Genomic DNA, 23,185 nt, shown 5'->3' on the forward strand with positions numbered 1-23,185 from the left:
TGGCAGCAGGTAGATTGGCTGCTTCAGATTGTCAAGTGAAGATTAGAAATTAACCTAGTGCATGGAAAAGGTGTGATTATTCAGTGACTCATCCAGTAAAAGAGAACTAGGTGGCATCCCGGAGCCAGATTCAAAAGCAACAAGAAGCAGTGGTTACTTGTGTCATGCAGAGGTAAAATCAAAACTTTCCTTCTGGATTTTTCCAATACTGAAAATTTGCATGAGTTCAAGGAGAAAGGGGATGGGTTCAGGGAAGCATCAGCACACTGTGACTGGTGGATACTTTTGTCCCTATCCAGGCATCCAGAGTTGGCTGAAAGTTGCAGAGCTAGATCAGCTTCTGGTCTGATATCACTGCTCTTATGGTCCAGCTGCATTACATCATTTTTCTAACTAATTCAATGTGAAATGCTAAGCCAATTGTCTTTCAGAGTAACTTTTATTTTTCAAGATTTAAGTGCAGAAGGAGGTAGCATGAAGATGTGCATAAATTTCCTGAGGTTTAGATTGAATATTAGGAAAAATGTCTTCCCTGAAATTGGAACTGACTTCACAGGAAAGTGTTTGAGTCACCATCCCTGGAGATATTCAAAAGATGTGTAGATGCAGCACTTTAAGGACATGGCTGAGTGATGGACTTGGGAGTGCAGGGTTAACAGTTGGACTCAGAGATCTTAAGGATCTTTTCCAAACTAAATGATTCTATGATTCTAATTCTATAAATGTGAGGGATTGAGATGAAGTTTGAAGGGCTTCATCAGTATATATTAATGTAATCAGTCACTTGAAGTGCACTTCCCTAAACAGACAGTTTTACAAACCTTGTGTCTTCGTAATTAGCCCAGCTGAAGCATTCTCATACATGGAGCTGCATCTCTTTATGCTCAGAATCAAATTCTTCTACTTTTTTGCATCTGTCACTCTGGAGTCAGTGCAGGAAAGTGTCACCTACCTGGACTCTGCACTGACTTGTGCATGAACATTGCTGTTTGCTGGAGTGATAGTGAAAGAAAGATGCTGAAATTAGTTTTGGGAGTCCAGCTTCAGACTTTTATTGTTATTGCTGTCCTCAGGCTGTTTCACAAGACAATTCTCAGCCTGACTTGACCCGGGTTCCAAAACAGACTCATAATTCCTGTTCTCTGCAATTCTGTGTCTTGGATCAAGGCTCTGATGTTATTTGCAGTTCTACAGCTGGAAAACATCCATATTTGTTGAACTATTCTGTAAAGTTAGAAATCATGCCAACTTTCATTTCTATTTCAATTAGACAGTTTATTTACCAGATAGTGCAAAGGTACAAATGTTCCTCTTTGCTTTATGTATCTAATTTTGTATAAGCTGAATTTTAAATTTAATTACTTAGTAGGTCATGGAAGAATGCTAAATTTATTTCAGTGTCCCATAAACACACATATGTTTTGTTACAGTCTGTCCCCTCTTAAAACGTAGTGGAGACAGGGGCTTGTGGCACTGGCTAAGGCTGTCTCATGGTTTTTCTCTGTCTCAGCTATCTGGAGTTGTGTCTCAGCATAATATTACAAACTTTTCAGATTCGGGATTTTTTTTGTTCCCTCCTTGCTCAACAAACTGGAGTCTTAGCGAGCACTCCTGTACCACTGTGCTGTGAGGAAGTGTATTTTTGACTGGTGTCAACTCTGTGTTTCACATACAAGTACTGACAAAAATGGCTGCACCCCCAAAACTCTCAGATTTTGGCACTGTTCTGCTTAGAGTTTCTGCCACAGGGCTTTTCCCTCTGCCTAAATTCTGCCAGTATGTTTAGAGGAACGAATAAAGCCATATATATGAGATGCAGATGCTAAAATATTCAACAGTTCTTTATAGATGAAAATTGCTCTCTATTAATAAATCTGTATACATGTTTATGTACAGTAATTCAGAGTTTATTTCTTGGCCCCTCTGATGTTTACAGTTATTTCACAATGTTTTGACTCCTCCTGGAGGGATCATGGAATTGCTTTCTTTTTCATAAGCAAATACAGACACTGAAATCTCTCTAAAAGTCAAAATGTTCCTGAAGGAATTAAAAACAGCACTGAAGAAAGTCATAAACTTGTCAGTTTAACTCTCACTAACTTTATGGACTTTCCAAAAGGTGAATACAAACAACACAACATTTTTGTATCCATTTTCCCACCATAATTATACAAAGAAATTACGTTTTACTTAACTGTCAGCCTTCAGGCTGTGAAATGCAAAATTGCTCCAGCTGTTTAATTGAAGAAATTGTCTCAAAATTTTTTCTTAATTTTATTACAGTTTTGATTGTCCTTGATTTGTAATAAAAAGCTCTTTTCGAAAAAAGGGAAAGGTCTCCTGTCTGTTACATGAAAGGCTGAATGATGTCAAGACTGACTAATTTGAAGTGAGTTTTGTGTCTTTGCCTGCTGATACGTGTTTTATAATGACTTTGTCCTACAGCAGAATAAGGTTCTCTGCATAATGAGAGCTACAAATATGGGATTTTCTCAAATATAAATGTAGGAAAATTATCTTTTCCAAAACCTCTGCTTGTTTCAACTTTCTTTTTTCTCTCTCTGTGTATTTATTAAAAGACTGTGTTACCTAATTTGAAAAAGAGCTTTCTTCAGGATAAAGCTTATACCAAACTATGGGTTTGAAATTTGGATTTTAGGCTCTTTTACAGCTCCTTCTTTGGGGGAAAAAACCGATATTCCTACACTTACTAGAGGTCAAAATACATCTTGAATCCTGTGACTTTTATTATTACTCTGAATTAATTCACTTGGATATTTTTCAGGGTCTTATTATTTTAACAGGGGTCACATACTGAAAGTGTAACCTGGTACGTAACTGAAATGTTAATACTACAAAGGAGCTCTGAGATTAGGAGGTCTCAGATTAACTATTTTTTCCAGTATTTTTTACCTCCTCAGACTTTATACCATGTTTTCCCAAAATGTATGGTTTCAGGGTTTATTTGTTGACTTTGGGGTGTGTGTTTGTTTAAGTACAGCCATGCCATGACTTGCAGACACGAATAACTTCAATGATGTTACTCACGTGAGTTAGACCAGTTCTTGCCCTCAAGATCTCTGTGTTTTGTGAAGGGGTTCCTTTTCTTTGTAATGACTCCTTACAAGGTCAAGGGACACTGAAGGATGGACGTACATTGAATGGAGAAAAGGGGGAAGCACAGTCCTGAATTACTTTTAGAAACAACAAAGTTCATAACAGTTAGACCTCTAGGAGTCCCATCCCCTGAGGGATTTGCTTTATGAAGACCAGTCTGAAGGCAGTGGCTGGACTGCCCAGATTTTCACACTCTGGTCAAAGCCCTAAGCAAGTCAATTTAGTTTTAGAGTTAGCCCTGCTTGGAGCAGGAGGCTGCACTAGGTGACCCCAGAGACCTTTTCCAGCCTAAACCTATTAATTTTGTCTAACATTTATATGATGGCAGCATAGCCAACTATTACAGGATTTTAAAAATACTCAGAGGAATGACAGAGTGATGGTGCAGCCTCTTACCAGTCATTCATGAAGTTGTAACTGGAGGCCTACCCAGATTGCTCACATTGTGACTTTCATTGTTTAAATGTGGGTCTCAGATGTTACTGTTGTGTTTTTTACACTGCACATTTATCTTACATAGCCATATCTAGCCCTGGATCTAAGGAACTGTATTGTGATATTTTTATTACTTCCTAGAACTTAAAACAATGAGTCAGGCTGGTGAAGAAAGTGCCAGTTCCAGTGACACAGGATCTACAGCTGAGGATGAGCACCAATTGACTCCAGCAATTTACAGCCAAGATGAGGGATCCACTGATGTAACTGCCAGTCCTGCATTTCAGTGTTTAGATGAGGTACCATGTGCCTTCTCTGTCTATAACAGTGCATATTGTGTCCAAATTTATTAATCTGAAGTGTGTATTTTGTTGTTAACTATTGAAGCTTATTACCATAGGCTATCTATAGTTTCCCCACCTCTTCTCTGATTTTTTTCTAAGTGGTTAGAAAATTTTGCAAGACATATTCTTGACAGAGATGCTGTGCTTAATAGATAACCACATTAGTTTTTTCATTGGTGTTGTAGTATTGTAACTATAGAGGTAATTGCATCATGATTTTTAGAAAGGCTTCACAGCTGTAGGAAAAGTCAGAGGTAAGTGGCTCCAGAGGCACTAGTAGAAGAAACCTTTTGGAACTCAGTTTCTTTTGCAGAATTTTCTGTGGTAAGAAAATTTTTAGAATACTGGAGATGTTTTAGAATATAAGATACCAAATACTTATGAAATGAAATCTGTAAAAGTGTACTGCCAGAAAAGTCATTAAGAGATGTCTAATCCACAGTTTACACTGAAGTAGATTCTCTGTAGATAGTTGTCTAATTTGCTAAACTCTAATTGATGGAGATAGCTCTTTGTGTGTTGTTTTTCAGCATTTCATCACTGCCAGAGTTGAAAACAAAAAGTTTTCCCTAAATCTCAGTTTAAATTTCTTTTGGCGTGAATAACACAGCTTTTTTCATGCCTTTCCCACAGTGACAATGGAGAACAGTCAATTTCTATTGTCTTTACAATAAAAATGTACATCTCTCTTATCCTTAGCAGGTTTTGTTCATACTTCATGTTTTTCTCAAAATGCTTACTGAAAGTTGCTTTACCTTGGGCTATTCCCAGTTGGGATCAGACCAGTTTGGTAGCCCAGCTCTCGCTCTCTGCCTGGGACCCAAGGTCAGTAGGAAGGGAGAGATGGGATTGGTAGCAAAGGGGGAAATAGCACTGGCCTTTCCCTATCTTGCTATTGAAAACACAGCGTAAGGCTGCACAGTCTCTCTCTCCTCCCTCGTGCATTCAAGAGGCGAACACAGGAGGGACAGAGATCTTTGCTTCCAGTGCAGTGCCAGGATATGGTGAGCCCACAGCTTCAGTGTTGTTGCAGCACAGACCCCCTTTCTTCACAGTCCAAGGCAGTTGCAAAAGTCCAGAACAACTCAGCTCTCAGAGCTGACCTCTCACCTTACAGAAATGCTCATGTCTACTGAAAGTATGGAAACTGCACTTTGGGGAGTACTCAATTTTCCAGCTATTCCCATAATTTTTCTATGGCTTTCCAGTTGTAGTTGCATTTTGGTTATATGAAAAAAAACATATGCCCAGTACAAGATACCTTTACATGCCCTTCCTTCCTCCCTGTCCCAGCCCCTTCTAAAGTAATTTTACATTTCTTCTCTGATTTCCTTGTTTTTAATCATGGTGAAAACTTATTATTCTAGACTTATTCTAGAAAATTGTTAGTTTGGCTCATTTTATTTCACTACAAAATCATTCCAAAGAGCTTATTCTGCATATCAAATTTAAGGATAACTTGTTTACCTCTGATAATATTGTAAGCCACTAATGGGAAGTGCAGGGTAACCTTAGTATTAGATGTTGTTCCAACTCAGGAAAAAACCTGCTGTGGAAAACCAAAGTAAGCAATTTGCATAATATTTCATAAATGAGGTCTTTTGGTCATTTTGTCAGTTTTTAAAAGGGAACTATGACTCATTTATCCTTACCAGGATTTTTAACAGTTCGTACTTGTCCTTTATGGGTGAGTTTGGCTTTTCATCACTTATTCACATTTCTTCTCTTCCACTGATGTGTTTGTTTTCCTTTGTTGAACTTTATACATAATTCAGGGATAAATATATGACTTGGGTCACCATAGAGGTTGTTGCATTGACACTGCTTTCAGCTTCTTGGAATAGCTTCAGAATTTTTCCACAGAAGCAGAATTGTATCATATTGTCTCAGTTTTACTGACTAGTCATTTGTACCTGCATAGCAGAATGTACTTGTCAGAAGGGACACCTTTTGTCATTATAAGATTTATTTGAGAATGCACATCTCCCCTCTGCCAGTTCAGTCAGTCTGAGTTATATTATGTGAGCAGCAGATACACAAACACATAAAGAGCAAGAAGTCAAACATGCACACTCTCAATTTTTATTAATGCAGTAGCATTGTTTGACCTTCTGGGTTAAGTAAAATTATTAAAAACTGGATAGAAGTTTGAACAAAAGCCATTCAGTTAATTATGACTTGCTTCTCTTCACCAAATGTTTTTCTTTATCATCAAGTTGACATCAGCCAATTCTGTTGATTAGAGGACTGCCATACATTCACAAAATGAACTTTCCACTTCTTTCAACCTTTGACATTATGTCCTTGAAATAAAGACATTTCCTCCAACAATTGATTAATTGAATTTTTTGATTTGTAAGTCTTTTCTTATATCCTGTTTTGTTCTAGTGTTAAGTGCATCATGTTAATGTGCTTTCATGGAAAACTACACCTGTAGAGATGAAAGTAATATGTTACTTGGATAAATGCTACATTAAGATGCAATAAATGTTGCTGTTTTAATTTCTATTTCAGTGCATTATAGACCATGGATATGTAATCTGATTTTAAAAAGCCCCCGAAAATGTGTTGATTTTTGTCATGTACATTGTCTAAATTTCAAGAGCCATTAATTCTATTAAATTAATATTTTGCTAGTAGTTAGCTTCAAAATGGTCTGAATTTATACTCATTCTTTGCCTGCAAATTTACAATTTTTTGCAACAGATGTTGATATAATACATGTAACCTCTCCATAACCTTATCCATATATCATCCTTGTTAAAACACTACTGTTACTCCTAAAACAGTAGAGAAACTGAAATTGTCATTTCAATAGAAAAAAACCCAACAAAATGTGACTGGATTAAATTCTCAAAATTAGAAGATTGGGCAGAATGAAAATGAAAAGGATCAATTAACAAGTTGCCTCCTCCCCATTCTCTTTATTTTATCCCTGTAATTTTTGCCCTTCTCTGTACTGCATAGTAACATTCTTTTTTCTCTCTGGACACTCAGGTTATGCTTTCCTTTCTCCATCTGACCCCATTTTAACAGGAAGATAAATAGATAATTGTCAAAACGATGCAGGTTATGTTGAGTTTGTAATCTGTCACAGTTTTCAAATCCTCTTCTGTTGCTTCATTTTTGTTTTGTTACCCAAATCACAACCCCAGACACAAAAAAAGACCTTGACTCTACACATCTTCCCAGTTTGATAGTGAATCATTGACAGCTACACTCCAGGAACAGTTTTCCATCCAATTTGGGTTTGCAAAATTTTTAAGATTTAATAAAGTTGATGAATTGAGGGCAAAATCTACTGGTTCATCTCTTTGGTTCAAGAGACTATGCAAAAATTAGTACTCTTCAGGTTCTTTGAGTTAGAAAGAGAAATGGAGCCTACTATACTTTAATTCTGTTTAGTAAATTGTCTATTTATAAGTTAAGGTACAAGCTCCTATTTTTCTGGGAAAGAAAAACAAAACAAACAACAGAGATAAATCAAATGATATCTTCTCCCAGCTTAAGGTCTTTTTACTCAAAGTGATGTCTTGTGCTTTTTCTTTCCCTTCCTTTTGTTGGTATGTTCTTGAGCTAGAAAGAGTCCAGTCAAATTTGTACATCCATTTTTAAAACCATACCAGTAAAATGAATCTGCAACGTTTACCTTGCATGTCTTTGCAGTGGGTGCTCTCAGGCAACCACTAATTGTGTAAAATAACAGCCTTATGAATGGAAAGTGCTTTACTATTTACTGGATTCAGTGAGTGGGTACTTTGTTTGGAAGGTACCACGATAGTCCCTTTCTGAACATCATCCATTTACGTGCTAAATCTAAACCTGCACAAGAATAAACTCCTTTGGGAGATTTTTCTGATTAGTCTATTGCAAACTATTGAACTCTGTATCCTGTAAAGGTAAAATGGTCAGTTGCCCCCTGTCTGATACCAGCACCAAATACTTAATTTGTGCTGCTTCTTTTGATGGAAATTGTCACTGTTATGCTACATTTCTTTTTGCTGGTGTCCAAGTGTCCTGTTGCCATCATCCATCAGGAAGCAGAAAGAAACTTTCATGAATATTTTTCACTACTATTTTGAAAATCAGAGTCTTTCTGAGATTAATGAATTACTACCCCTGACTGCCAAAAGTGGTTGAACTGCTAAAAAAGGAGTTAACCAAATCCTGATCCTATTGAAAACATAGAGCAAAATCTCCATGTCTACCAAAAAATCAGCAGTATCATGAAAAAAACTTCTCAAACAGATTTTGTTTCTGCTTATCTGATGCTGATTCATGTCAAAGAGCTTTAAAGTCACAGAATGATGAGTATGTTCAGTGTTTGGATGTGGTTTAAGGGGAGAAAGATACTGATCTTTTTTCTCTTTTTTTCTCATTTGTACTGCAGGAAAAAAGAGAAAGTCACATAAAGATTGGCTACAGCTTTCAAATATAAATACTAAGAATCAGTATTTCGTGTGTTTCTTTAGTGGCCTAATGACATCTAAAAATACCACTCTAGGAAATACAGTATTTTACAATTTCTTTTACTAGCAAACTGTTTTTAATTCTCCCCTAACTTCAGTTAAATGGTAGATGTAAACAACTGTCCTGTTTTAAAAAGTCTTCTTTAAATGAAAAATTTTCTAGAAAAGCTACTTTGATAGATGGGAATTTTTTTCACATGAGCAGCAATTTAATTTCTGTTGCCCTACACATATTGTCATGTACTTTCTGCTATTATAAAGCACAGTCATCAGTATATTTTTGCATGGTAACCATACCAGTGGATAATTTGTTTCACTACTCCCCAAACATGTATGTGCTCTGTCAAAGATGTAAAAATCTTAACACAGCTGTTGAATGCAAACAACATTTTCCAACTTAAGCTGATCCTGGCACACTCCACGTTACATGCTCCAAAGGCTCCCGGCACAACAAAAAAGCTTATAAATGTGTTGGCACAGACAGCTAAGGCAGATGTTGTCTCCACATTCCTCCACCCACAGGAATCTGCCTGCTAATTAAATAAACCTCTTTCAGCTTTGCTGATATGGTCACTTAGGCAGTCAGCTGGGGATGATAATGTGTCTGCAGCTGAAGTGTGGGGTCCTGCTTCCCTCAGGTAAGCAGGGGTTTGCACAGTGAGCATCACAGCCATCCGTGGTTGTGATGGGAAAGGTGATGGTTGTAAAAAAGCTGCAGAGCAGTGAGGTGAGTTACAGGTGCCTTCAAACTGCAGGACTGGGAACAGAGCCAGTGTAATATGCTCTTTCTGCTTGAGAGGTTCTTTTCTCCGCTAGCACTGTGAGGAAACAAGGCCAGGTGGCTCTTGGATGCTTTCAAACTATCCCAAAGCAGGTGCTGGTTCTGTTCATTTCTGAAAACCTGTTCAAAAGCGTTTATGATGTCTTATTTTTTATGTGTTGTTATAAAGTCAAGTGCAGATTTCACAGAGGAACCACAGATCCCTAAAGCTGTGAACCTGGGAGAAGGAATAAATAACCTTTAACTGTAACATCTTCTTGCATTTTGGCCTTTTCTCTGCCATTTCTGATGCTCTTGAGACTTGATAGGCATATTATTTTGTTGTTTTCCAAAGGTATCTCCCTCTTCCTGGGAGAAGTCTTGTACTAAAATTGATGCTACCTGGCCTTGTATGTTGGCACAACTATGGGATGAGGAAGTCAGAGCAGTTTTAACCAATCCTACATTCAATAAAAATGCCCAGTGGTGGAGAATCATCTGTTACACAGATGAAGTTACTTAAATGGTAAAAAGGGAATTTCTGGTTTACTTACTCAAAAGCACCTGTGTCCAAATAGTCCTAAATTAACAGAGCCCTGAAGCTCTGCATGAGCAATAATCCTGATGTTTGGGGTTAGCACACGGAGGTTGAACTGCAGAGTGAAGCAGAGGGGCTTTTGTGCTCTGCCTGAAGAAAGGCAAGAGGATTTCTGTTTCTCAAAGTGGATCCAAATTGCTTAAATGTGAGTGTGTAAAGCCTGCAATTATTTTCTACTGTGTAATTCTAAATGATGGCATACTCTTCCTGTAGAAATGTAATCTTAATTAAACTTACAGTTTGTCTTGATTATATGAACATAATTAGGTCATTTGGAATATTTTTTCCAGCTATTATTTTCCAAATGGATTCTTCTTTTCCTGAGATCAGAAAAATCTGATGAACACAGAGTTGAAAAGTAATATTGATTCATACCCTGTTCTCATGACTTGTGTGAGGTTTGGACACATCATCTTATAATGTTGTTTTCTGTTTCTGGTTACCACTGATGGTGAGAGACAAATCAGCTTCTGGCAGAGGAATTATAACTCCATAAAAGTTAATTAAAGCTGTGAATGAAGGAGATCAGTTTAGTAAGTGAAATGTTTGCATTTAGTAGAGCCTGTGGATAGTATTGCTCAGCCATTTTTCTTATGTCAATGTCTTCAGGCCCATATGTGCCATTTTCTCTTATTTTCTAAAAAAATAGCATAGAACAAATCTTTAAAAATATGTTTAGTTCCTCTTTCTTTGTAAGCCAGTATTTATTTATTTTCTCAACTTTTTTCTCTGTGACACTCAAAGTCACATTCTTCTTGTTTTGATTTTTCTATGACATATAAGTCATAGAAGATAAGTAAATTTGGCACTGTTTTGTTTGGTTTAATTTATAAACAGGGGTCTAGGTATGGAAAGTATGGATTGATAATCATCATAATTTGTTTTCCAAACAATCAGTAAAAGCAAGTTTGTTCCCCACCAATTTATCCAGCCACCTGTTCTCAGCTCACTCCAAGTTTGACTGCAGCCTTTCCCAATAAATACCATTAGAGAAACAGGTATTTGCATTCAAAAGGGAAGGAAAAAAAATCACTTCTTTCAATCCTTCTTTTAATTTCTTCTCTTTTCTGGCTTTTCTTTGATTTTGTTTGAGCAATGCATAGAAAGCCAACTCATTACAGTCTGCTTGGCTGATCACATTGAACAGATGGGTTTGTGTCTTTATTTTTTTGGAAAAAGCCCATAGGAATTTTGCTGGCAAACTCACTGTTAGTAATCTTCACTAAAATTCACAATTTCAATATTAGCAAGACTAAAGCTACAAGTATTTTCATATAGTAATCAGTGTTACCTGTTTTTCATAAATTGAAAAACGTGTTTTGAATTATTAAGCCTTAGTCAGAGACCAAGTGCTTTTTGTTTGTATAAAAATTGTCTGCTTTAATTTGAGGTAATATTTGTATTCACAAGCTTTGATGACCCTTAAATGTGATCTGAAAGGTCTAAACAGATTAGTTTGCTTCTTTTCTTTCATGTTAGAGGCAGAGGTTGTGTGAACCCTTGATTAGGCAATTACTTTTTTCCCTTCCAAAATATGAATAGTTTCAAAAAAATGTCTGAGATTTCAGCCTTTGGCATTATCTGGCAGCTGAAGTGTCACAGAACAGATCTCTAAGAAACCACCATTCCCAGCAATTGCTCTCCTGGCACATCACATGGTCATCTGTGTTGGCTCTCAGTGTTTTCTTGTTGCTTCCATTTTTACAGAAAATCAGTAAAACTATTTATGACAGTTTATTTTATAGTCCCCATGTACATCTATGACAGTAGTACAGCTTTAACAGTGTGACATCATTTTATTACACCAAGGAAGAACAAAAATAATGTTTCCAACAAGCAGACGGAGTTACATTTTGTAAAACTGGTACACATTGACAGAGATTCATCTGCAACAGTTCCAGGCAGGTAATATTCAAACTTGTGTAACAGCATTGCACTTCCTTTCTCCTTTCTTCTTTTCAAGACATCAGACAAGGCTTTTGCAGCTGAGATTAGTCACATTTGCTTATTTTGTTAAATTTCCGTGTTTTAGGAAGTTTCCTTCAAACAAGATTAAAATAGAACAGTTTCTCTTCTAACAACTTAGCAGGAATGAGACATTTTCAAGTAGAAGCTTGTAGATACTGTAAGTCATACTTAGCCAGTTACCATATGGTGAACAGGAGCAAATTGTGCATTTAATGCGAAATGATTAAATGTAATCAGATGCAATTAGATATTTGCTCTTTTAACCAGTACTTCATAAATTGCCTTTTTTTTGTTTGGACAATTCTTTTTTATCCCAAAATAAATATCCTATAGCTTCAAAACATATTCTCAAGCAAAGATTATACATCTTTCAATTAAACTCTTTCATTTAAAATTGAAATATAATAAACCAAATTACACTTCAATTATCCTCCAAAGTATTTACTTCTTAAAAATATATATTAATATTTTACAATTTACCAATTGCCAGTGTTCTTCATTTGCATAACTTATGACCATTGCAGTTTTGTTGTCATTTTAAAAAACAGAAAGGGTCATATTTGTAAAGTATTATGTTAGATGTATACTTTTTTTTTTTAATGTCTCTCTGGACCAAAAAGTCTATGCCAAGCACAAGCACACTGTAACTAGTAAAGAAATACAGCCTTAGTGTAGTTTTTCTGCATCTCAAGATTGGTTAAAGCAAAAGAGTAGACCGGGCTCTGGCTGGGCTAAACTGCACTCCCGTCAGTGCTGGTCACTGTGGTGATACAGACATGGCCTAGACACGTGTAGTCAGAGTTGTGTTCATTGTCTGCAAGGGGAACTTTAATAACAGTATCTCCAATTTGCACTTCCTGAAGTATCTGACAATTTGATTTTTTCATATGTTGCATTTTTTAAAAAAATTCTTTCATAGCATTTTGTCTTTTTTGCTTAGAATTGCCTGTGGGTTTTTGTGTTTCTGTGGCTATGAAAGGGGTACTGTAAAAATGAGGAGAACAGTCTTTTCATGTATTACAAAACATTTATAATATTTTATAATGATAATAATTTCAGGGTTTAATGATACCTAGATTGAGAAGCATTTGAATGAGAGCTTGTGTCTCTACAAGGGCATCTTGTAACATTTGGCTTAACTAAAAGAGTCACGAGAAAGCAAAACGGTGCTGGAAACTCTTCATACGTATTTAGAGGCATTGATGCAAAGACATGGATTCTTCTTGATGTGTCCTCCTCCTACCTGTCTGCCTGCCTATGTAAATGGGCAATAAGCCACATAGTGGCTCCCTTCTCACACAAACAGCAAACAAGTCCTTGAGCTCGACAGAGGAACCAAACAGAGCAAGAATGTTGTTCATTACATGCTCACATGTGTGGATGTGGCACTTGGGGACATGGTTTAGTGGTGGACTTGGCAATTCTATGTTAATAGTTGGCCTCAATGTTCTTAAAGGTCTTTTCCAAACGAAATGATTCCATGATTCTGTAATTATTTCTGCTGCTTCTATTCAATTCTTCCATCAACTTCTTTGAAAAATCTTTGATAAAGAAGAAGAGATTTGAGGAATCATCTTCATTTTCTGAGTTTTCTCCAAGGCCTTTTTTATGTCTTTGGGCAAACTATGTGTCTCTCTCTTTTCTAGTGCTTTAAAAATAATAATTTGTAGTACTTTTCCTAATTTATATTGATGTTGCTGTAGTATACCTTTGAAGTTGTGAAGGATAGATGGTGGAAAAAATCAGGCTGTTCCAGAGAGACTAGTTTTTATTCTAAGTGTTGATGAATTTATAGATTACTAATTATACCTCTGAATTGCTTTCAGGTTAAAATGCAGGTATTCATTCAGACACAATTTGTGGAAGACCATTTAAATGTTTAAATTATAGGATGGGGTATATCACAGTCCTTACAAGCACCAAAAGCAATGTTTAGAATATTTACATAATGATGCCAAGACTTAACTGATGTTAAGTTTTAGCAATAACAATTCAAATACTTTGATGCTGTTTTTAATACACTGTATGGGTCAAACTGTCTCTAAAAAATTATGTGGAAGTATGTTGCTTTGTCTAGAACAATCTTATGCCAAACATAACTGAATACTTGAATTCTGAGTATAATACTGAATAAGTATGATTTTGAGTGCAATCCAATGCAAACTAGTTAAGAGAAATGTGTAGAATTACTGCACAAAACTTTTGGGTCTGATCATGATTTTTACTGATTTAAAGGCTTGCCTGTATCCAGTGGGAGTATCATCAGAAATGCCGTGCCATGTGCCCCAGAAAATGCCGTTGCGAACACCTTTGTATTTCTTGTGGTAGTACTTGCCGTTGAGATTGGCTGACAGGCAGGCGTCAAACCACCAGCCAGAGCTGTAGTAGGCACCACAGTTCCCTGAGGGGTACCTGTCATTGTCCTTGTCTGGAGTGGTGAAGAACTTCTGGTCGTGGTTGTAGTGCTTGCTGTAGTGCAGGGCGTCCCCTGCCGTGCCGCTGTAGCCGTGGACACTCAGGCGGTACTTGAGGTACTCGTTGGCCACGTAGAAGTGTTCGTATTTCGCATACTCTCTGATGCCATTGAAATCCTCAAGGTCGATTCTCAGTTGCATTTCCTGGCTCCTTGTCAGGAGGTGAATTTTGTCGTTGCCCAGCCAAAACTCCCTGCTGAGGTTCCCAAAGCCATTTTTGTAGTCGCTCCAGGTCCTGTTGAAGTTGGTGCTGCCATCCTGGCGCCGCTGCAGCACTGTCCAGCCGCCCCCGTTGGTGTGCATGTCACAGTAAACCTCAAAGCTCTCGTTTCTGGGGTCAGGGCTAATCCTGTAGATTCCATTACTCCTTCTGCCTGCTGTGTAATGGTCAGCACAGTCTCTCTGCATTATTTGTACAACTGGTGGAAGAACAACAGTGTTAGAAGAAACATAATTTCAATTTTAAAAGAACTGAAATTTTTACCCAGGCTGATGTGGCATACAGAACTTGGATTGGAGAGACTTTTACATTGCAGCAATTTCAGTTCTAGGGAGAAACAGGTTTTCTCCATCATGTTTACTCTGTAATAGATGCCACCTAGGATCATCAGATAGCTGTCAAAAAACCCCATTTAAATTAATTCTTGTAACAATTTGCCAAATTTAAGGGCATTTTGATAGTTTGGTTTCTCTTTCCTCCTTTTCTCTCCTCTTTATCCTTTCATTTCCTTCTGTAAATTCAGCCTGATTTCTTCAGTCCATATTTCTAATGCTTTGTGGTTACCCTCTTGCTGCTTTTTGTATTTAAATGTATACAATCCCCTCCTGTCTCTAATTATCTGGCAGTGTGTCAGAGGCAGAACTCTGTCCTCATGGCAATGATGTTAACCTGGCTATTGTTCAGTTTACATCCTTTGACAGAGAACATCATTAGGAATGTTCTGTGTGTTAATGTTGACTGTACTTTAGGAAGCAGGAAATAAGTAGTTAAATTGTCACACCTATTGTTGTAATTGTGTGATTCCAAGAAAGATGCAGCCAGAAAAGAGATGGTGCTTTCCTGTGTATGTGGCATTGCTGGCTTTACAGAGAGGAGGAATGTCAGCATCTACTATTAATACAGCTTTTTCCCACCAATGGGTGATGTGTTTTATTCAGAAGAAAAATACCCCCAGTTTTCCTTCAGAGTGAAAGCCCATTTTTGATCCACAGTGTCATCCAGTAATGTGTTTCCATTCAATAGCATGACATTAGAATTTCATGTTCTTAAGTGATCCAGAGAGCTCTCAGTTCTGATTTAAGAGTCAAAACCTTAATGTCCATTCTTATTGCAGACTTGAATTTATGGGCATGTTCATTTGCAGGCTTGGATTGTAATTTTTCCTAGAATATTGAAACAATTGATCTACTTCTTGAAAGGTAGAAGTGTTCTCAGGCTGCAGCAGGAAATAAGACCTAGGACTTTTTGTTTGCCAGAAAACTGGAAATTTATGTAACCACAAAGTATAGGAATTAAAGGCTTAAAAGCCAAATCTAAATACAATGTGTAAGATCTTTGGAGGACTAAGTTTCAAAGCAGATATTGACAGAGAATAAGCATTTCAGGTAACATGCTTGTATAATCCAGTTCAACTCCTGTTTAAGTAAAGTTTTACTGTTTCTTTCAGTGGATGCAGGAATAGATCCTGTATAGGAAAAAGTTGTAGCTGTTATCCTTGCTAGTTTTCATAATGAATATATTGCTGCTACAAGCATTTTTATCATGTCACTGTAAAATATAAGGAATACCTACAGGATCATATGCCATGAACAGTACCCAACATTTCAGTGAGTCTGAGGAATATCTAAAATTAATTTAGTCTGTTATGAAGTACTATATTTCAATGTGATTCACTGCCCATTACCAATATAACAAAAAAATCACTCATTCTTTTTGTCTTTTATATCAGAATTAAAGTAATTGATTTAGACTGATTTTTATCTGATTTAAGCTGATTGCTGATATAGTAAAAGCATTACCTTTATTATTAATTATTTGCTTTTTTCACACTTTCAAGTATTTCCGCTGTACCACCTGCAGATCCCTCTATTTTCAGGATGGACAGACAGAAGAACAGTTTTATTTTAAACTTGAATGCTAAGCAAGAGGCATAAATAGTGTCATGCAGCCTGATCAGTCTTTGTTTTGTCTCTCGAGAGCCCTGTCTTCATATTCTTGATATCCAAGGGGTAGAATACACTGACAATCTACTGAACATTTCCTGTTTTCAAGGATTCTTATATAGATATTAGAATTTCATGACTTTACAAAAACCCTCTTGCCTTAATAATAGTCAACATTAGAAATAAGTCATTGATTCTATTTCATTATTTTAATTAGGGCAATTAAAAAGTAAAAGAAAAAACTGTCAGTGATAACATCTGTTTCAATTTTATACTGCTTATATATTAAAATAATGCAAAGGGTTTAGTATTGAAATCATGTTATAGGTATTACCCAGTCAAGGAATATTATTTATTTTAGCTGGGCCTTTCAGATGTTTGCTATGATGATAAAAAATATTTTATTATCCATCTGTTAAAAACTAAGCATTTTAATAGATTCCTTTTAGCCCTTCTAATTCAAGGGGGAAATATGTGTAGTTCACTGATGCTTAATGTCTTTAATGACGGGTATTACGGTGTAAAATAAAGTTAGTTTTTCACATTTACCAAATGAATTGCAAAAATTGTCCCTGAAAAATTGGTGTTTTAAATCCTTTATTGAAGGCCAGTTCTAGGAGGGACAGAACACCTGCAGCTCTCAGTAACCCTCTAGTGGCTGCTGAGATGTTGTACAGGACTATAAATAAACACTAAAAGAGCAGGTACTTGTGAAGTTAATAGCACAGCTGTTTGATTAAAATATATTTTAAATTGTTTACCTCATATTAGTAAAAGGCACAGAAAGCTTATACAGGCAGTAAGAATTGACAGGTTACATACCAGGTTTTGCTTGCATTGCTGGGCACTTGGAAGAACATTTGTTATCCAGGTTGTTCACAGCAAACGTTAAATTTGCAACTTTGCTGTCAACATAATGTTCTACATTGTTCATATTTATGAGGCTCAGCTTCTCTAAACGCCCCTGCAGTGTCTGAATCTGACTCTTTGCATTTTTTAAGCTGGTTGCCATCCTGTTAACTTTGCTTTGCAGTTCCTTTACTCTGTTATCTTGGACCTCACTGTTTGCTGCTGGAGTTTCTGCATTAGGTAGCAGGAATTCATTACTACTGTCTCTTTCTTGGTTGTCATCTGCCTGCAGCTTGCAATCTTGGCAGCATTTCTTCAGCTTATTTACTGCTTCCTTAAGGGTCTGTACTTCCTTGAGAGTCTTCTCAATCAGTCTGAATTCTTTGGGTAACTGGATGGTCATCGGAGGCAGATTTATCTGATAAGGACAATCCTCTCCTTCATCACATTTCCGATTAGTTTTGAGCTTTATGGGACAAGTCTCAGTAACTTTTTCTTCTTTATCATTCTCTTCATCTTCTAAAACAACTGCAAAGACAGTTGTTAAAGCAAGGAGAGTTGTCTTCAGCAGGACTATGTAAAAGAGGAGCTTCATCTTCACCGAGAAACGAGCAGTATGAGGAAGTATGCAAAAGTGGAACAACTTTATAAGGGCAGCCTGAAGCGTGTGAGTTATCAGACTGCCTCCACTGTTCTCAGAAATGGGTGGGAGTGCTTGCATCACGGGTGATTAATAGCAGAGCAGAGTAGGTAGTGCTTGCAAGAGTAGCACATTTCAGTGAGTATTCCTGACTCAGAGCTTGTGTATGTAAGCAAAATGATGAGATGCATGTGTGCTGATCACTTATTCTAGTTTAATTTCATTCCTTGTTGTGCATGGGTTTTCTTTTCCTGGGGAAAAAAATCCTCTAGCTCTTTATTAGAATATCTAACATCTGCTTCTTAACATTTGAATGGTATAAAGTTTAACCTATAACCCAGACTATAATTCTAACACAGCAGGTGGAAAAAGTGAAAACCAGCCCCTTTCCCATTAGAGGTTTATCACAGCAATAGCTTCACTGACACTCAGTCTCCTTCTTCCTAAAACTTTTTTTTAATCTTAATAGATATATTCATGAAAATTATGTAAAACAGGAAACATGTTGAAACACATATATAGTTTTGATTCCAAACATTTTTCAGGATAGAGTCACAAATTCAGGAGGATGAGCAGTACTTTCTTCTTCCTATTTTGCTTAGCCCACCTTAAATAGTCATATGCAATGTTCATAATTTGTATGGCATGTCACTGTTAAAATTCACTGTTACCTGATTCTGAGTTCTTCTTATTGAACCTTTTTAAGCAAAGGGAAGTGAACTTCAGACAGTTGCCCCTTTGATGCCTGGGATCCTAGTTGTGGGATGGATTGTCCGGGAAACACAGCAAATCCTGGTGTTCTGAATAATGTCCTGAATTCTGAATCTGAAGTGAGGCAGAGAGCTGGGGAAGGAACTCCCATCAGTTTGAGGTATTGATCTTCTTTTTATTGTGCCTTGTATCAGCTTTCAGAGTTAATCATGTACTGTACCTGATTAATCACACCAAACAAAATACATCTTCCCCAGGTACAGCTGCCACGTACTCCCTCATTTTTATTCCACAGCCACCTTTGCTATTCTCCCATGGTGTCTGTGCAGTTTCAATGATCTGTGTAATTTTTCTTGTGCCGGAAAGCAAGGCTACATGGATATGTCTTTATACATTCACAGCTCAGTCAAGAGCCAAATAACTTGTGCGAGTAAAGGTATTTACACCAGTTCTTGTTTAATTAGTTCAATCTGAACCACTTAGTTCCTTAAGCCCTATTTGAAATTACTCATAACACAGATTAAACATTAAACAGACATTAGTCACACATATAACCCACAAATTCATGATCTCTGTAATGTTGCTGTCTTTTATACACACTGCATGCTTATATTGATAGTACAGGAGGGAGGCTTGGTTAGAAAACCTACTTTTCTAACCTGCTGCAACAATTCCCTGAGATTCCTGCAGAGCACAACAGTTTGGGCACTTTCTTGGGAGGTGGTTTTGAATCTACCTTTTCTGTATTCTAAATGAACATCCTGAAACCTGCCCTGGGGCTTTTGGTCATGTGGACAAACCATGTCTCTCTCCCTGTCAGATCATGAAAATTCCCCAGCAGTGAGGTGGGATACAGACATCTCGGGTGTCAGATACAGACATCGCTTTGGTTTTGTTATAAACGTATCCAAACCGAAATGTTTGTAACAGATAGAAGTATTCTTTTCATTTGTGAGTAAATCTTTTTAATTATTCATTTGATTAATAGGATGCTAATTTTTAATCATATTAGTGTAAAATTAGGTATTTGCAGAACCTTGTTCTCCTGTATGGCTGCTACTGTCACATGGAGAAAAGCTATACCAGCCTCTTTTAGGGGCTTTGGAAATGGAATAGAGCCCCTAAATCCTTGTTATTTGGGAAGCCACATTTCCCTAACACTGTTGTTTCTTCAGTTTACAGTGAACTCTGCTATCTGCTTTGTGCCTTTGAACTGGACAAAGTGTTCTGTATCTGTAAAATTAATAATAATTATCCTTGGTAGACCACATTGTATGTTTTGCCCTGAAATGTTTAAATGCATATCAAATAATGTTGTAATTTATGACTGCTGTGCTGTATCAAAAGCTTAAAGTATTAGAATTTTGTAATATCTAGAAGGGCAGAAATTTCTAGTAATACTGCATGTTATAAAAAAGGAAATTCAGGTAGTAAGGTGAGATATCTGAGCTTTCCAAACATCTTTATCCTGATACATCTGTTCCTTAGTCCCTTATATATTTTCCTTTTGTGATATTTGCTTTTTGGGGATATGAGATTTCAGTAATCTTGAGTTGCTCTGCTCTGCTCCTCATTTCATTACTAACCTGATGTTCTGCTGCTGGGATGTCAGAGTTTGGAGTCCAGAAGATCCATTTCTCCATCAGATGCTTCTCCTACCTGGAGAAGTTTTGTAATTGAGGACTGATCTTTCTGTTCTGTCAAGGAATGTCCATTCCCACATTTTGTCATGCCTCTCTTTCCCTTTCAGGAGCCCCAGGCACTACACCACAGCCTTTGTCACGTTTCATGTCTCTTATCTTCCTTGGGATAAATGAAGCCAGCTGTCAAATCTGATTTTTTTCAGAAGTCTTTGCCCTTAGAAATGACACTGAGCAATCTTTAGCTGTGAGATTCTGATGCAGCCTAAGTAACTAATGGCAGAAATACTGACCAGATCAAAATGGACAACTGCAGCTTCTTTATAAGCAAAGTTTCTTCCTGGATGGGGCTTCTCTAGATCCCTAGAATGTTCTGCATAAAACTGAAAACTTTAAATCACTTAAGCAATCACAAACCCCAAAAGCCAATCTGTTTCAACTGTGAAAGGATCTAACTGAAGAACAGATGATGACTGTGAGACTTTTCTACTAAAGTCTGGTTTTTTGCTTAAAGGTAATTTTCTTGTAGCTTTTCATCTCTTTCAGTCTTCATTGTAGGAATCTATTTTCGCTCCTGTGGGATGGAGAGATATCTTAATCTCACAGATATATCGTCCTTAAGATAAACTGAAAGCTCATGATAATTCTTAAATGCTACCAAATATTTTAATTCTATTCCAGAACTACCCAATGATTACAAGGTTAAAGTGATGGATTTTGTCTTATCAGACTTGTCTGAGGAGTGTTTATTCAAAGGTTATCAAAACCAACATGAACCCTTTCCCATGATTTTTTATAGTATGTTTGTTTTTTTCTGGCAGATAATGGAATGCAGGTCAAATAGAAAGGAACAAAGTTATGACTGTAGGCAGATGTTAATTTAACTACTGACTATGGCTATTTAAAACAAAACCACTTGCCATCTGTTTGATTTCTGGCTTTGTGCTGGTCAACATCTCTTGCAGGAGAATTGCTGCAAAACATCCAGGCTTGTCTAAGCAGTTCAAATGACTGGCATGAACAAACCTGAAGCACATCTGGGTTCATTCGTACGAACAATTTTGGTGGCAGAGATGGGATATGTTCACATCAACTGCTGCAGTAATATTTTTGATATTTTTGTAGACTTCAGGGATTCCATGGTACATTTTGGCTGAGAAAGAGAATGAAAAGCAATTAAATTAATTTTAAAGTTTTCCCACAATGTGGGAAATATAACAAAATTCCGTACTAGAAACAAATTCTGATTTAGAATTCTTTCAAATTAACTCAAGAGTTTTCTTTTGAAATTCAGTAGTCATTCTTCATGCATGTAGTCCTTACGTTGTCCACTAGATTGTGGGACCCCCTGTGCAACTTGTCATGTGTCCATGAGAACACGGCAGGACACAAAACGAAAGGCAGTCCAATTCCATTTTGATTTCAATTCTTAATAGTCGTATTTAGATACAGATGATGTTGAACTAGTAGCCACATGGCTTTCCAATCTGTTTAAATTGGCCCCACTGTTTATTTATAAATTCTGGCAACAGGCAGAAGGGCAGCACTGACAGGGAGCATGTAAGCAGTGGGTAAGATATCTGTATAAGCAATTGTAAGTGTAATACATACTATGACATTCATGTGGTCCAACAGTATCACTCCTTCTGTTAAGGTGAGGACCATATTTGTGAAGGAAAAAGCCCACAAAGCAGAGTTCTTATTAATTCTGTTTCTCCCATGACATCTGAAGACCTGCCTACCCCAAATCTACAATTTGCTGCTGAGTATTTCCTCCATCTGTAACTACTGAAGATGCTGTAGTTGGCTCAGTATACTGACAGAATAGACCAGAATGCACTTTAAGAGTGATGACATTCCAAATACAAAAGCCTCTCCCTGTTACATCTTTTCAGGAAAATTCCTTTTTGATTCCTTCAAACCTGCTTCAATAAGAGCAGCAAGTCAAGGGAAGTTCTGGCCAGGTGGGGGCTGGTCTCTTCTCCCAGGCACTCAACAATAGGACAAGGGTGCACGGGCTTAAGCTCTACCAGGGGAAATTGAAGTTGGATATCAGAACATATTCTTAACAGAGAGAGTGCTCAGGCATTGGAATGGGCTGCCCAGAGAGGGGGTGGATTCACCATTCCTGGAGATTTTTAAACTGAGATTGGCCGTGGCACTGAGTGCCATGATCTGCTAAGGGGACTGGAGTTGGACCAAGGGTTGGACTTGATCTCGGAGGTCTTTTCCAACCCAATTGATTCTATGATTCTATGATGTGTGAGATTGTATCTTGCTTTCCAGATTCCCAGCCAAAGATGTGACAGCAGGAAAGCTGTGTCCTTTCCTGAAATGCCAGTCTCCTGTGCCCTCTTTTTCTGAGCCGTACAAGACACAATTGGCCTCCAGATGTGGTATTTTTATGCTGATTTTGATATTTTTCATGTAGGGATTGCTCTTTCCCATGAACTGGGGGCCAAAACTACTGTTATGAACTTTGTCTTGGGAAAGAATTTGTAATATTATCTTTCCTAGTCATTATTTGTTAGTTTTACAAGGCTTTTCAGCAGTTTATTTTTCATTAAAGGTTGCCTGGCTCATCCATCTGTGAATGAAAAGGTAGAACTGTAGAATTCTCTGTGAGGCAGTACAATGCTTTATCTACCATAAGTAGGTGTATTTATGATTTTGGTTGATGTCCTTACTCCCCTGTATATGTAGCATCATCTGCAAATGGCTTTTCTCATGGGAAATGCTGTGTAGTAGACTAGGATGATATAAAACATCCCATGACAGAATAAAGTGAGAAGGTATTAATTTCTCATGCTCATTTATTTGGTTTCTGACTATTCTGAGTTCCTGGCTTGTTATATGTAGAACCAGTGCAGGCAAGTCATTTCCCTTCAAGGAACCATAAACCTTCTGCCCTCACTTTGTGAAATAATGATATACTGTATTTTAAAAGTGCACACAATCTTCATATTAATTACATTTATGGTTTTCTTGGAATAGGAAAGGGGGCAAAATCTTTTGTG

The 23,185-nt window shown here is 37.1% G+C and overlaps 2 protein-coding genes across 2 annotated transcripts in view; one reads left to right on the forward strand and one right to left on the reverse strand.

Moving 5' to 3' along the window:
* The window catches only part of CCDC146 (coiled-coil domain containing 146), a 70,230-nt gene that overhangs the window by 2,927 nt on the left and 44,118 nt on the right, over window positions 1–23,185 (forward strand). Inside the window, exon 3 of the mRNA XM_071550079.1 lies at window positions 3,694–3,851. Coding sequence (XP_071406180.1) covers window positions 3,705–3,851 — 147 coding nt within the window. The 5' untranslated portion in view covers window positions 3,694–3,704. The remainder of the gene's footprint in view (window positions 1–3,693; window positions 3,852–23,185) is intronic.
* Window positions 11,392–17,898, reverse strand: FGL2 (fibrinogen like 2). The gene is made up of 2 exons (XM_071550078.1): window positions 17,151–17,898; window positions 11,392–14,584 (listed from the first exon to the last, which is right to left on the reverse strand). Exons 1-2 carry the CDS (start codon window positions 17,896–17,898, stop codon window positions 13,878–13,880), a joined length of 1,455 nt encoding a protein of 484 aa, XP_071406179.1. The 3' UTR covers window positions 11,392–13,877.

Source organism: Pithys albifrons, chromosome 3, assembly GCF_047495875.1.
Source record: "Pithys albifrons albifrons isolate INPA30051 chromosome 3, PitAlb_v1, whole genome shotgun sequence".
NCBI lineage: Eukaryota > Metazoa > Chordata > Aves > Passeriformes > Thamnophilidae > Pithys > Pithys albifrons.